Source organism: Symphalangus syndactylus, chromosome 6 (genome assembly GCF_028878055.3).
Source record: "Symphalangus syndactylus isolate Jambi chromosome 6, NHGRI_mSymSyn1-v2.1_pri, whole genome shotgun sequence".
In the NCBI taxonomy this organism is placed as follows: domain Eukaryota; kingdom Metazoa; phylum Chordata; class Mammalia; order Primates; family Hylobatidae; genus Symphalangus; species Symphalangus syndactylus.
This window is the reverse complement of record NC_072428.2, coordinates 13,817,830-13,832,808: the sequence shown is the minus strand read 5'-3', so window position 1 is coordinate 13,832,808 and position 14,979 is coordinate 13,817,830. Positions and strand designations below refer to the sequence as shown.

The 14,979-nt window shown below is 40.7% G+C and overlaps 1 protein-coding gene across 1 annotated transcript in view; it reads right to left on the bottom strand.

The window, feature by feature from the left end:
* Window positions 1-14,979, bottom strand: part of LOC129484124 (uncharacterized) — a 140,124-nt gene that overhangs the window by 74,853 nt on the left and 50,292 nt on the right. Inside the window, exon 3 of the mRNA XM_055281513.1 lies at window positions 11,643-11,751. Coding sequence (XP_055137488.1) covers window positions 11,643-11,751 — 109 coding nt within the window. The remainder of the gene's footprint in view (window positions 1-11,642; window positions 11,752-14,979) is intronic.

Genomic DNA, 14,979 nt, shown 5'->3' with positions numbered 1-14,979 from the left:
TTCATGGTAATACAGGCTTTTTCTAGCCTGGTTCTCCAAATTGTTCAAGCCTCTACCCATTACACAATTCCAAAGCCGTTTCCACATTTTCAGGTATTTGTGATAGTAACAACCCCACTTCTTGGGACCGATTTTCTGCCTTTGTCTTCTGCTGCTATCAAAAAATACCCAGACTGGGTAATTTATAAAGAACAGAAGTTTATTTGGCTCACAGCTTTGGGAGCTGGGAAGTCCACGAGCATGGCACTGTCATCTGATAAAGATCATCTCTGGTATCTGGTGAGGGTCCTCAATGCTAGAAGAGTAGCCAGCTTACAAGACAGAGAGAAAATGGGGGGCAAAGTTATCTTTTTATTGGGAGCCCACTTTTACAATAACAGCATTAATCTATTTATGTGTGCAGAGTCCTAATGACATAATCACCTCTTAAATGCCCCACCTCTCCACACCATTTGCACTGGGCTTTAAGTTTCCAATACATGAACTTTGAAGAACACATTCAAACCATAGAATTCTCTTCAAGGAATCAGCCTCTTGCTAAGAACACACATCTGGTACATTTTCTGCCATGAGGAAAAAAAAAAGAAAAGAAAAACTCACGCCTGCCTAAGTGCCCTGCAATGCTGGTGACTGGGCGAATAATTCTGTTGTATTTTGAAATAAGGTGTTAGCAAGATCAGGTGCCTGCACATCTGAAATTGTATGTGATAACATGGCATGTCTGGAAAAAGGGATAGTTTTTTCTACTTTTGGAGAAAAAAAGAAAGTGGTGATATTTATTCACATTTATTCACTTCTTTCCCAAACACCAATAATGTTCAGGCATGATAAAATAAACATACTTGTCAAAATGCAAGCATTTATCCTGAAGAACTGACATTAACACATTAATATCCACATAATCATTAGCTCTGAAGAATCTCAGGGTAGGTATCTGTCTCCTGAAGGAAAATATACACTCATAACATCCATGCTGAAAGCAAAATCAAGAACACAACCCCATTCACAATAGCCACAAAAAGAAAAAAAATACATAGAAATACAGATAACCAGAGAGATGAAGGATCTCTACAATGAGAATTACAAAAGACTGCCTAAAGAAATCAGAGATGACACAAACAAATAGGAAAAATATTCCATGCTCATGGATAGGAAGAATTTATATTGTTAAAATGCCCATATTGCCCAAAGCAAATTACAGATTCAATTTCATCAAACTATTGATGAAATTCTTCACAGAATTAGAAAAAACCATTTCAAAATGTATACGGAACCAAGAAAGAGCTCAAATAGCCAAGGCTATCCTAAGAAAAAAGAATAAAGCTAGAGACATAACCTGACTTCAAGCTATTTATACTTCACCATGGTACTGGTAAAAAAAACAGACAAATAGACCAACAGAACAGAACAGAGAACCCAGAAATAGTGCCACACATCTACAACCATCTGATCTTCAACAAAACTGACAAAAATGAGCAATGGGGAACGGACTCCCTATTCAATAAATGTTGATAGAATAACTGGCTAGCCATATGCAGAAGATTGAAACTAGAGGCCATCCTTAAACCACATACAAGCATCAACTCAAAATGGATTAAAGAATTAAATGTAAAACTGAAAAGTATAAAAATCCTGGACAATGACCTAGGAAATACCATTCTGGACATAGGACCTGGCAAAGGTTTCATAATGAAGACAACAAAAGGAATTGCAACAAAAACAAAAATTGGCAAGTGGGATCTGATTAAACTAAAGATCTTCTGCACAGAAAAAAAACTATCAACAGAGTAAACAGACAACCTACTGGAACTGGAGAAAATATTTGCAAAATATTTGCATTCAGCAAAGGTCTAATATCCAGAACCTATAAGGAACTTAAACAAATTACAAGCAAAATACAAACAATCCCACTAAAAAGTAGGCAAGGAACATGAACAGACACTTTTCAAAAGAAGGCATACATGCAGTCAACAAGCATATGAAAAAATGTTCAACATCACTAATCATTAGAGAAATTCAAATCAAAACCAAAATGAGATACCATCTCACAGCAGTCAGAATGGCTACTAGTAAAAGGTCAAAATATAACAGATGCTGGCAAGGCTGTAGAGAAAAAAGAATCTTCATACACAGCTGGTAGGAATGTAAATTCGTTCAATCATTGTGGAAAGCACTTTTGCAATTTCTCAAAAAAATTTAGAATTACTATTTGACCCAGCAATCCCATTATTGTGTATATGCCCAAAGGAATATAAATTGTTCTGTCATAAAGACACATGCACACATATGTTCATCACAGCAGTATTCACAATAGCAAAGACATGGAATCAACCTAAATGCCCATCAACAGTAGACTGGATTTCAAAAATGTGGTACATATACACCATGCAATACTATGCAGCCATAAAAGAATGAGGTCATGTCCTTTGCAGCAACATGGATGGAGCTGGAAGCCATTATCCTTAGAAAACTAACACAGGAACAGAAAACCAAATACTGCATGTTCTCTTTGTAAGTGGGCACTAAATATTAAGTACACATGGACACAAAGAAGGGAGTAACAGACAGGGCCTACCTGAAAGTGGAGGAAGGGAGGAGGGTGAAGATCGAAAAACTATTAAGTACCATGCTGATTACCTGGGTGACAAAATAATCTGTACACCAAACCCCCAAGACATACAATTTACCTATATAAGAAACCTGCACATGTACCCCTGACCCTAAAATAAAAGTTAATAATAAATAAATAAATACTTTTCATATGGCAATTAAAAAAAAGAAGGGATGTGAGCAGGTTAACTTTCATGGGTAGGTGAGAAGGAGCTGAAATAAGAAATCTAAAGGCAGACTTGGAATACCAACTACACCAGGAGACCCTGGGGACCCAGAAAATATATTTCTCCAAAATCACTCCCAATTCAACATTTTTTTCTAGAAAGATATTCTCCCCTGGGAATTTACACATTCTTGTTTGTGATCCGAGTGCTTTACTGGGCTGTGCGAACACCGAGCATATTATTTCACCTTTCTAACCTTGGGTTTCCTCATCTATAACACAGCAACACCTACCATCTATTTGTCCCCACTGATGCTGGGCACCATAGTAATAAAAGTAACTTCACATTGTTTAGGGTCTCCTCCTATTCTGTGAACAAGTGTGTCTCAGGAATTAAGGTAAGGAAACTGAGGCACAGAGAGTTTAAGTAATTTGCTCAAAATCACACAGCTAATAATAAAGGAAGTCAGGATTTACACTCAACTATTCTTATTTAAGAACCTTCTTAACTACTTCCTGGTGTTTCACTGCCTTCAGTGCATTTTAAGAAGGACTAAGTCCAGTCAGCATGTTCAAAGAGGAAAGGGAAGAACACCACTTCCTAACTTCTATGCTAGATTATTACACCAGGGGCAGGAGGACTTCAGAGCCCAAGCATTTAACCCCAAGAATGCGCTGAGTAAATAAACCTTGTTCACTTTCATAGATTTGTTCAAAGAACTTTTAAATCTATAGAGTATCTTACAGTCAGCAGTTATTAATACACATGCACCCAGCAAAGAATTTGTAACACAGGTAAGCAGGACATAGGCCTCTTGAAAGGGAGATGAGAAATGTGAGAAAGAATTTGTTTGACATTGATAACGTTTGATTAGTTTCTTGTAGCTGCTGTAACAAAAGACCACAAACTGGATGGCTTAAAACAACAGATATGTGTTGTCTCAGGAGCCCCAAATCAAGGCATCTGCAGGGCCATTTTCCCTCTAGGAATTCTAGAGCAGAATCTGTTCTTTCTCTCCTCCTGCAACTGGTACTTATCGGTATTCCTCAACTTGAGGCTATATCACTTCACTCTCTCCCTCGGTGGTCACATTTCCTCCTCCTCTTCTGTCTCTTCTCTTCTCCCTTATAAGAATCCTTGTAATGGCATTTAGGGTTCACCTAGATAATCCAGGATGATCTCATGCCCCCAAAATCCCTTTTTTCAAACAAAATAACAAATAACATTCACAGGTTCCAGGTATTTGACATGCACATCTTTGGCAGGGAGCATTTTGTGGCCTACCATAGGCAGTAATGACTCCCTGTTGCAGGTGCCCCCTACTTTATAAAGCCCCAAATTTCGAACATATACAAAAAGATGTTTGCCAGATGAAAGCATTCAGTGCCAGGATCCCATGAAAGAAAAAAAAAATCTCTTTGCTGCCACTGGGATGGTTCAACTTTCCAAATCTCATATTTCACACTTTTTCAGAAATTTGCCAAATCTATGAAAAAGGTGCCCTGTTACATGGCTTGCACACTCGCCACGAACAGTCCACTCCTCTGCTGGGATAAGCCGAGGGTATCGACTTTAGGCAGACCATCCTTCCAAAAGGCTGAGACTTTGAGGCACAAGCTTCCTCTATGTAAGCAGACTTCCAAGGATGCTTAAGGGGACCAAGCATGATACCAATTTGCAGCTTCTCAAATGTGCTGCTGATCTCTGGTTGCCTTTGATCAGGAGAAATGGCAGCATTTTGTCAGTGTTCCAAAGCCAGTCTACCCTGACCTTTTTTTATAATCTAGTCTGCTGTGGACATTATAAAAAGAATATGTACAAGGTCAGGCTCTGACAAAATGCAGAAAGCAAATCCCAAGGCTAGTGGCAGCCAGTCTGAGCAGATATCAGAAGCGATACACCAGCCCAAAGCCACCTACCAGACAGCAGTTAAGCCCTTTGACAAGCCCAATTCCAAATAGAAACTGGAAGAGGGAGGTGGAAACAGCATCTTCTCTTGAAGGGAAAAGGAACTAAGTACAGTAGCAGATGGAACATGGCCTTACACTAATCCAGGCCCCATAATTACATTCCGGAACCATGCCAGCAAAGGAAGACAGTATTCAAAAATAGCAGGTGCCTCCTGGAGATGTTTTGCCAGAGAGGCTTTGTAAGGTATCAGGCTTATAGCCTAGGCTATGAAATCATTGGTGAAGCTCAGGATCCAGCTAGCTCTACAGAGAAGACTAGATTGAGCTGGTGCTGCTTTTATATTCCTTGGAGAAATACTGGCTCCTAAGTAGATTTGCCTCTGGGGTCCTTCAGCTGTGCATAGACTTTGTTGATGAATAGGTAGTCACAGACACAGAGCAGTCCTGGCAGCAAAACTGGCTGCCCAACTGCCTGCATCAATGCATATCACGGCCGTTGTGGATCTCAAAGTTGAACCAGAGAGATGATTTCAAAGACAATGCTTATTAATGTGGTCCAGCCAGTCCTTCAGCATTGTATAGAGTGACTAATTTTAGAGCTGGACTCTGGAGTCTGATGGACCTAGATGGTCATCCAGTTCTACAATTACTAGTATGTGATCTTAGGCAAGCTCCTAAGCCTCTCTATACTATGGGACTTTTTCATCTGTGAATAGAGAATATATTTCCTAAATCAAAGCAGTGAAGTAAAAATGACACTGTAACAAGACAATCAGCTCATAGCATGGCACATGTTAAAAGTACTTAGTAAATATTAAATAAATAATAAGATAATGATGATTGCATGGATAGAATAATGGAAGTGGCTGTCAGGAGCAAACACTGAAGGCCATCATGCATAGAAATTCCCAAAAAGGCAAGAACGGCCAGCAGCATTCAGGTATCTGTTTTATTTCTTTTAGTTTGTTCCCCCAAGTCTGAAGGATGCTTTCCCCTTTCACCTGGTCTTGGCAAGCAGGGAGGATGAACAAAGACCACATAACTCTCCCACAGTGCAAGCTGAAACTCTCAAGAAGAACAGTCAGCAGCAGGATGCTGTGCCTGGTCCCATCCTCTCAGCAGTCCACAGATGTGCTAGGATCAGGCACAGTTGGACACATCATCAGCTCTGCTCCAGGAAGACCCCCATTCCCTGCTGACTTACCTTTTTGTAGGGTTTTCATGTAGGCAGACTTCCAAGTCTGGAAAAACGGCAAGAGCTTAGGCACCGGCTGCTCAGGGGAGTTGCACAACCGACAGTGTTGGAAACATCAGCTGATAGCACCTGGACAGCTTGTGTGAAATCAAGCAACAGCCCCTCCCTCTGAGGGAAGGGGACCACCCTTCCCAGCTGCCTTATTTCCAGGATTGTGAGAGCCATCTGGTTCATCTAGTGAGCAGTTCTGCCCATATTCCCAAAGTCCTTCTTTGAGCTAATTAAACACTGACTTATCAATCACCTAGTCTGGTCTGTGTAGAGATGAAGCTTTTCATAAAGGTTAGAAGTGTGCTGAGCTTTGGAATCTGGTAGTCATAGACTCAAACCATAGCATCACCATTCATTAGCTCTGTGACTGTGGGCAAGTCAAAAAGCTTCTCTGTGTCTCAGTTTCCACATCTCTAAAAGAGAAATAAAAATTATACCTATAATTATAGGATTATTTTGAGGATTGAGATAAGGTACAAGAAAGACAACACAAGCCTGGCACATGATAGCACAAATACACAGTAGCTAAACTGAGTTGGACTCTATGCTGAATTTAAAAAGCTTGAGGCCAGATCTCCTCAACTCAAGTTGATGCCTAGAATTTTACGACACATCTAGGTGGGGAAAAAAGTCTCCACATCACTTCCTTCCAAACCACAAAATACTTACAGCTGAAATTGAAGATAAAGGGCCCACCTCAATTTTTCCCCTCTACTTAAAAACCTTGGTCAGAGTTGATAACATCTTATTATGATGGATGCCTGTTGGCATCCAAAAGCAATGGAGATTGCCTGTTACTGTAACTGCTGTAGTTTCTCTGGTTCCCATTCTATATTCCATCCTTTGGAATTCTATCCTATATTTCCTTAATCTTGTTCTGATCTTCCTATTTTCCCAGTACGTCTCATCTAAGCCATTTCTGGAAGTACCTTTTATTCAGTCATTTATGCTTTTAACAAAGATTTACTCATCCAACCCCAACATGGCAGCACCAATCTAAGCCTGGAGATGAGCAAGATACCTGGGGATCCTGCACTGTGTCAAGGTAGGTAGACATTTAAATGAGCAAATCAGTTCATGGGTAAGGGTAATAATAGTAGCTCAAAGCAGATGCAAATAACCCGGTCTTGAGTGAATGGATGAGGTTGACTGAGGAAATCTTCTAAGAGAAAGTGGCATTTAAGCCGAACCAAAAGAATGACCAGGAAATACTCAGGGGAAGAAAAGAGGAAAAAGTGTTTCAATCAAAGACAATCCAACCATCGATCTTGACCTATGCTTCAAGCACAGCTAGGGTTACTACAGCCCAGCAAGAACTATTCATCACTGCCATTGATCCTCCCTACCCACTAGAAAACTTCGAAATTTTAGAGCTCACATCTTGTTAAAATCTCTTCCCCTCTCAAGAACTAAAGCCTCTCCAGCACAACCTCAATTCACTCAGAGAAGAAGAGAAAAAGAAAAATAGGTTGCATTCAGAAAAACTCAAAAGCTCTCCATCTGTGAACCATAGAGGACACTTGTTGATCAGATTGCCAGAGAAAGCCAACAGAAAGGCAGAGCTCTTCCTTCCTCCCTTTCAAGAGCAGAGCTCAAAACTGCCTTCACGTCTAAGCAGAGATGACCTGGTTGACAAGGTCATGCCATTTCTTTACCTGTCAAATAAATGGACTTTCTCAGTTTCCACTGTGGATGAAAATATAATATTTCTGTTTGCAATTTCAATTTCACAGATGACTGGCATCTGCAGGGACAGAGAATTCTAATAAAATTGCAGAAGCATTTAATACAATGACTGGCAGATGGGGAAAGGGTTTGTGGCAACTCCATTTTTCTGATTATGTTAACAAAACATGGCATGTGCTTTTCTAATGCACTGACATTGTTTCATTTACAGTTTAAATCTGATGACTACAAACAGTGATTAGGACTTTTGGGGGGCAATGCCATTTACCACTTGAATGGTTTAATAATATATAGTTCCTTGTATTTTTTTCCAATCAGACAATTAGCATTCCAGCTTCTGCCCTTAATAAAGTTACACGGGACAATTTCAAAAAATTATCTGAGTGCAAAAATTTTAAAAAAATTATCTGAGTGCACCATTGAGTCAATAAATTATTTATGCACACTTGATTTGGAAATTAAGCAAAAGTGAAGTACTTTTTAACCACAATAGAAAGCCATTTAAATAAAAAGTAGGCCCAAAAGGTCACTATAAAATTAAAAGCGATTATTGATGGAACAGGATGAGGCAATTGCAGGGAAAGTTGCTACTCAGCTGCTTAAAGAAGAAACATGTTAAAAGCACAGTCCATCTATCAACACTCCTTAAATGGTCCCTTCAAAGAGAAGGCTTAAGATAATCATGAAGCCAGATATGTATGTAATTTGCTTGCAGCCTTGCCCTGTGATGCTAGCCAAGTTTCTTGGGCTTAAGTTTCAATGGTGATCAATTTAAAAGTGTTGAACTAGTTCCCAAGTGCTGGTGCTTGGACTAGAGGCTAGATGACTGTATAAGTATCATGTACAGAGTTTTTGTTGTTGATGATGTTGTTCCTGCGATTCCTTGGCTCTAACCACCAAAGAGTAGGGTTCGGTGGGGCTGGAGTAGGGCCAGAGGACTAGGTTTGGGAGCATGGGCCTAACTTATTTCCAACTCTAAAGTGTAATCATATAAATATACAATGAGAAACCCAAGGCACAAACTTGCATTTGACTAAAAATGGCAAATACCTAAGATGGAGAGAGAGAGAGAGAACACGTGTGGAGAAAGAGAGAGATAGGGTCTCGCTCTGTTGGCTCAGCTGGAGTGCAATGGTATCATCTTAGCTCTCTGCAGCCTCGAACTCCTGGGCTCAAGGGATCCTCCCATCTCAGCCTCCTGAGTAGCTCGGACTACAGGTGTATGCCACTACACCCAGCTAGTTTTTTTTTTCTATTTTTTGTAGAGATGGGCTCTGGCTATGTTGACCAGGCTGGTCTCAAACTCTTGGCCTCAAGTGATCCTCCTGCCTCAGCCTCCTAAAATGTTGAGATTACAGTATATTTTTAACTAACTGACTCTATGTAGTTAGTTACATAACTGACTCTATGTATATGCAGATGTTGTGGGACAAGACATAGTTTGAGGTACTCAAGACATAGTTTGAGACTGCTTTATTTAAGAAGAGTTTGGTAATCCCTTATGTCTTCAGACCCAGTTGTGCAGCTATAGGGAGCCTGGGCGAGCCACTGGCAGGCTAAGCTGAGCAGAGAGGAAAAACCAAATTAAAACTCAAGAACTACTGGAGCAAGAGAGCAAGGACAGAGAGCAGCTCATGTGGAGCAAAGTCTGCTTTTCTCAGAGCCAAGACAATAACTGGAAACTACAGCAGTCTCTGCAGGTAAATAAAATGTACTTTGAGGAAAACGGTGCTTTCTCCTGCACCAAAACCACAGGCTTTTCCTACGGATATTGAGGCAACTTGCACCAGGTAGTCCTCCAACCCTGCTCTTCCAGATACAAATTTTTCAGTCTATAAAAAACCTTAACATGCAAATACTCTCAAGGGTAAGAAACAGCATCTTAAGCTATATAATTTATCATCTAAACTCTTCATCTTGAGAACTAGGTAAAAGAAGAATCCCCAAAGGAAAGAGCTTCAGACAGACAAAGAGAGAAACTTCATGAGAGGTAACCAGGAGAAGGCAACCATAGAGGGCTGAACAGCAAGACAGACACCAAGTTCCACCCCACAATATTTCCTGGGAACAGCCTTGCCAATCCATGAAATAAGAAAAATGTTATTCTGTGCCTTCCCACTTCTCAGAATGCTTGCAAGGTTACAGTTGATGTTGTCATAATGCATCCCAGTACTATGAAGAAATTAGCTGCATAGATCCACTATGACCACCTTTCACCTGGGGCAGTTTGGATGCCAGGTTTAGCTGATGATTGTCAGGAGAGCACTTAAAGAATGTCATTTCCGTCATTTTATTACCTGACCCACTGCCAGTTGAGTCTTACCAGACTGTTTGCAGTCTCATTAGTTGCCATGGATGCATCTCCTTATCTAAATGACATTTCAGTCAACATCTGCCCTACCACCACCCCTAGAGAGGAGAGTGAGTTCTCCAAGGAGAATTCTGGAAACATCCCAGCCTGTTTCATTATTATTACTATTATTAGTATAATTACTTCATTATGTAGTTTTTAGCTCATATGACATCAAACTCTCCTGTTATTCATAGAATAAGATCAATGAATAATTAAATTAGATCTTGGAAAAATCTACAGCTTGATACCACCAAATTATGCACATAAATACAGAGCACAAGCACGTGGCTAACTTTTCAAAACAATACCCTGTGTGTCACACTAGTTAAGCAGAACAAACATGAGCCAAGTACCTGCTCATATAAGGCACTGTGCTAGACCCATTCTGTGGCCACATTTAATCTTCATGCCGTATGGCAGACTGGATTATCCCTGTTACACGGGTAAGAAAATGGAGTCTCAGAGTGGTCAAGTATAATGGAAACAACCACCTACATAAGCCCTTCTTATGGGCCAGGCCTGTTCTAAGAGCTGTACATGCATCAACTTATTTAATCCTCACAATAACCTATGAAGTAGGATTAATTATTCCCCTGTTACAGATGAGTAGATTGAGGCACAGAGATTATATATACAACTCTTCAGTTTCAAACACCTAGCACCAACACCAAGAATCAGAGCCAGGCAATTTGGCCTCTGTGTACTTGACCCTACCCTGTTTCATTCTCAAATGGTATTAGGTCATAAAGATGGCAGTTAATAGAGATGAACTTTAACTCAGCCACACTCCAGGTAGGGTACTGAATCTGTATATGTTCCCACATATTTCACCTAAAGGCACTTGCTTTCAGTACAGATCAGAATCTAAATTCTCTCACGGCACAGACCCAAGGAATTCTTTAAACTAAGTACTTAAAGCACAGATGCTTATTAACCAACTGACAACTGATTTAAGCCTTCATATTACAGCCCTTTCTAAGCTGTACATTTAAGAAGATAAGTGCATTATAAAACCCCATTCCCACTCACCTGGGGGTTTCCAGGCACCGGTCCTTAGGACATAAATGTTGGACCAGAGTTAGCTAGCAGGAGAGTACCATGGGGTAGGCGAATGGAAGGGAAGGAAGGAGAAAGAACAGGGAGGAAATAGCAAAAGAGAAGAAAAGGAAAGACATTTATTGAGTGCCTACTATGTTCTAGGAATTCTACTAGAACCTCTACATATGTTATTGCACTTTACCCTCATAATAACCTATGAGGTGTGTAATAATACCCTGAAGATTATCTTCCTCATGTGCAAAACAAATCAAAATTAAACTAGTCTCTACCCAACATCAAAGCCTAATCTCTTTCCATTATTCTCATGCTGTCTCCCTAAGGTCAGCTCTTCAATGTCAATTCCATTGGCCAAAAAAATATTTGATCCATCTCTCTTATCTCCATGTTCGCATCTATAAAATAGAGATAATAACGGTTTTTCTTCAGAGGTATTCTGCAGATTAAATGAGGTAGCCCTTGTAAAGCACTTAGAAGTGTGCATGGCACAGAGTAACCACTCAATTGTCAGTGCTCTTAATGGATGATGTAGCAATGAACAAGAGAAGAAAGACATGCCAGGTTCTGCACTAGGTGCAAGTGTTAAGAAATTATACCACTCTGGCAAAACATACCTTAGGCCAGTTCAGCTTACAGCCCTCCCTTAGTATCTCAAAGACCAGCAGGAGACATTCTCCAGCAGTGCTTCTCAAGCTGCAATGTGCATATAAATCACCAGGGCTCCTTGCGAAAATGCAGATTCTCGCTCAGTGGTTCCAGGCAGGGACCAGAGATTCTCCATTTCTAACAAACTCCTAGGCAATGCTCTGGCCCAATACACCTCACTTTAAGTGGCTAGGACCTAAGGAACTGCTTTCCTCCTATTTCCCAGCCTCTAAATTCTCACCCTGTAACGTGCCTGAGATAATGAAAACAACCCAGGGAAAATATATCATCTTCAACAACCAAATGTCAAATAAATCAAATCCTCAAGCACTGAGAGCATAAAAGCTATTGAAGGCAGCTTTCCGGGGCTCCTGGGACTGCGAACCCTTTCTGCACATTCTCCTGGCAGCCAACTAATCACCAGGTGGAGGGAATGCCTTCATTTTCCCCTCCCTACCCTTGAATCAAAAGGAGTAAAATGAATCTGATAAAGCCTGTGTGGTCCCAGGTCCAATTTGAAGGTTTAGTCCTTTTGTAATCTATTTAAACTCCCAAATGAATATAAAGAAGAGGGAGGGCTAGTTTACTCATGCGTGTTGGAATACCTTTGGAATCTTTGTCCTCTCACTGTGTTCCTTCTCATTGTCCTCCCTCTAGCTGTATTTCCTCCACCAGCAACATTCCATTTCAAGCCACAGGACTATAAAGACAGACGCCACAAAGTTCATCTGTTATTCAGTGACCACAGGAAATGCCAGAGATTCTGAGAAGCAATTGAAATTGAACCATGTAACAGCCAACCTGACCCTCTTCACTCATGCCCCTCAGGATCCTCCTGGGTGTAACATCAATTAAGACAAATTAACATAAAGAAAGTTGGACTGGAAGAAACACCATTTCTTTCATGAAATACTAGCGGCCCCATGTTGTGATTCAGACCATTGCGAAATGTTTCAAGTATGACTCTGAGAAAAGCTTTCACAAATATTTTATGAGCTTCAAAATTATAAGAAGTCACCAAGCCCCTTCTTTCCACTGCTACCATTTTGCAAGCACAACATCACAAGGAGTGGAGCGAAGAGATCAAGTGCAAGGAGCTTGCTTCGTTCACTCGCTGACCTAGGCAGTCAGGAATGCCATCTTGTCCTGGTCCTGTAAGGTCTTTATAATCCTTGTCCATCCAGTACGATGAAGAAGCCAGGCTACACTAGAAACTAAACATGGGATTTTGCCCAGTTTTCACGCATCAAGCCTCTTTCGAAGGTTGTGCTCTAAATGATCTCATTCAAAGCACAAGGAGAACATGCATTAGTGAAGAACATGGGCTCTGCAGTCAGACTTCTTGAGCTCTGGCACTTACTATCAGTGAGACGGTGGATAAATCTTAGTTTCTCTTAGTTTTGCTTTACTTATTCATGAATTGAGGTTCATAAAAGCACCAACCTATAAGGTTACTGTGACAACAAAATGACACATAAAGCACAATGCCTAGCATAGGTAAAAACTATTAGCCTGCCTTGCAGCACTTACCAGGTATGAATGAAAAAGAAAGCAAAATTTGCAAGTTTCTGCCCCCTGTAACTATATTGCTAGCTCATATTAGGACACTGAATGATTCATAATATAATTGAACACCAGAGATAAATGTTTCTTTACTCCCTGGGCTTCAGCATCTCTATCTGTAAAATGAGGTGGTTGTATTAAATCGCTTACCTTCTCAATTCCAACAAGAACTGTCTAGAAATTGTTGAGTAATTCCCCAGGGATGCAAGCAAATCCCCAAAGACCCCCTCCTTGAGGCTGAGATGGGGACTGATATTAAATTACAGCTGCACAAACAGCAACTTCATCACATGAAGTTTACCTAGCACTGCCTGTGTGTCTTTCATTCCTTCACCTTTGTGTTGGGTGTACCTATGCGCCAGACCCTAATGGAAGCAGTGAGATGGCCAGGATGCTGAGGTAAGGGAGATGTGGCCCCTAGAACCAAGAAACTCACAGATCAGTAACAGAATAAAGTCAGCATAAAGACTGAAGGTGTAGGGCAGTGAGAATATTTGTTTTACTACTAGTGATAGAAAGGCTATCTGTGGTAACCTTCAGGATATCTCCCATGGACTCCAAGACTTAAGTAAAGAATAGCAACCACTGTAACTCCTATGACTAGAGCTGCCCCTGCTATTATAAGTGCTTAAATGTCTACTCTATGCCAAGCCCATATCAACTACATTGAATCCTTTACATTAGTCCCCTGAATTAGGTATCATTATCTTCGATGGGCCACAAACATCAGCCATCTTTCTGCTCTGGCTTCTGTCAACAGCAACCAGAGCACTCACAGATTTTTTTTTTTTTTTTTTTTTAGCCTGAGAGCCTACACTTACCCTACATGAACCCTTCCTGACTGCAGCTGTTTAGAACACAAACAAGAACTTGACCTCGGGCAGTCAATTTACGGACTGGTTAAGAAAAAGGGTCAACTGGACCAATTAAATTCTGTAATCTTTCTCTCCCAGGCTACAGATGAGAATCAACTCTTTAAATATATAGTTATCAAGCTCCACCTCAGGCCAGTTAAATCAAACTGAGGGGAGGTGAGCTGGAACACATATTTTGTAGAGCTCTCTTGTTGACTCTAACATGAAGCCAAGGTTGAACATCACAGCTTTAGAGTAGTGGTTCTCCCCAAGTGGGGTCCCCAAAGTAGCAGCATCAGCATCTCTTGGGAACTTGTTAGAAATACAGGCTCTTGGGCTCCACTCCAGGCCTACCAGATCAGAAATGCTGGTGGTTGTACTCAGCAATCTGCATTTGAACAAACCCTCCATATGATTCTGACAGACACTGAGGTTTGAGCACCACAGCTTTAGAGCCTCACTACTCAAAATGTTGCTCATCAACCAGCAGTATCAGAATCACCGGCAAACTTGCTAGAAGCACAGAATATTCTGCCCCAACCTAGAGTCGGTGAATGAGTATCAGCATTTTCACAAGATCTCCAGATGACTGGTGAAAATTAAAAATCCTAAGCCTTCCAACTGACTGAATGAACCCCTTTCTTGGCCAAGGGAATCCCAGAGAAACTGTAAAACCTGAGTTCCCTGCCATGAAAGGATGGGAAATCAGACACACCTCATTATACTCCCACCCTTTCATTGTTTAGACACAACTGACCAGCATTGTTATACTAAAGATTATAAGACTGACAGAACAGACTCTTTGTGGCAATAAGATACCAAATTATAAACAGGGCCTAGGGCCATGCCAGGCAATGGTTAAGTCACACATCCCTACACTTAAAGAATA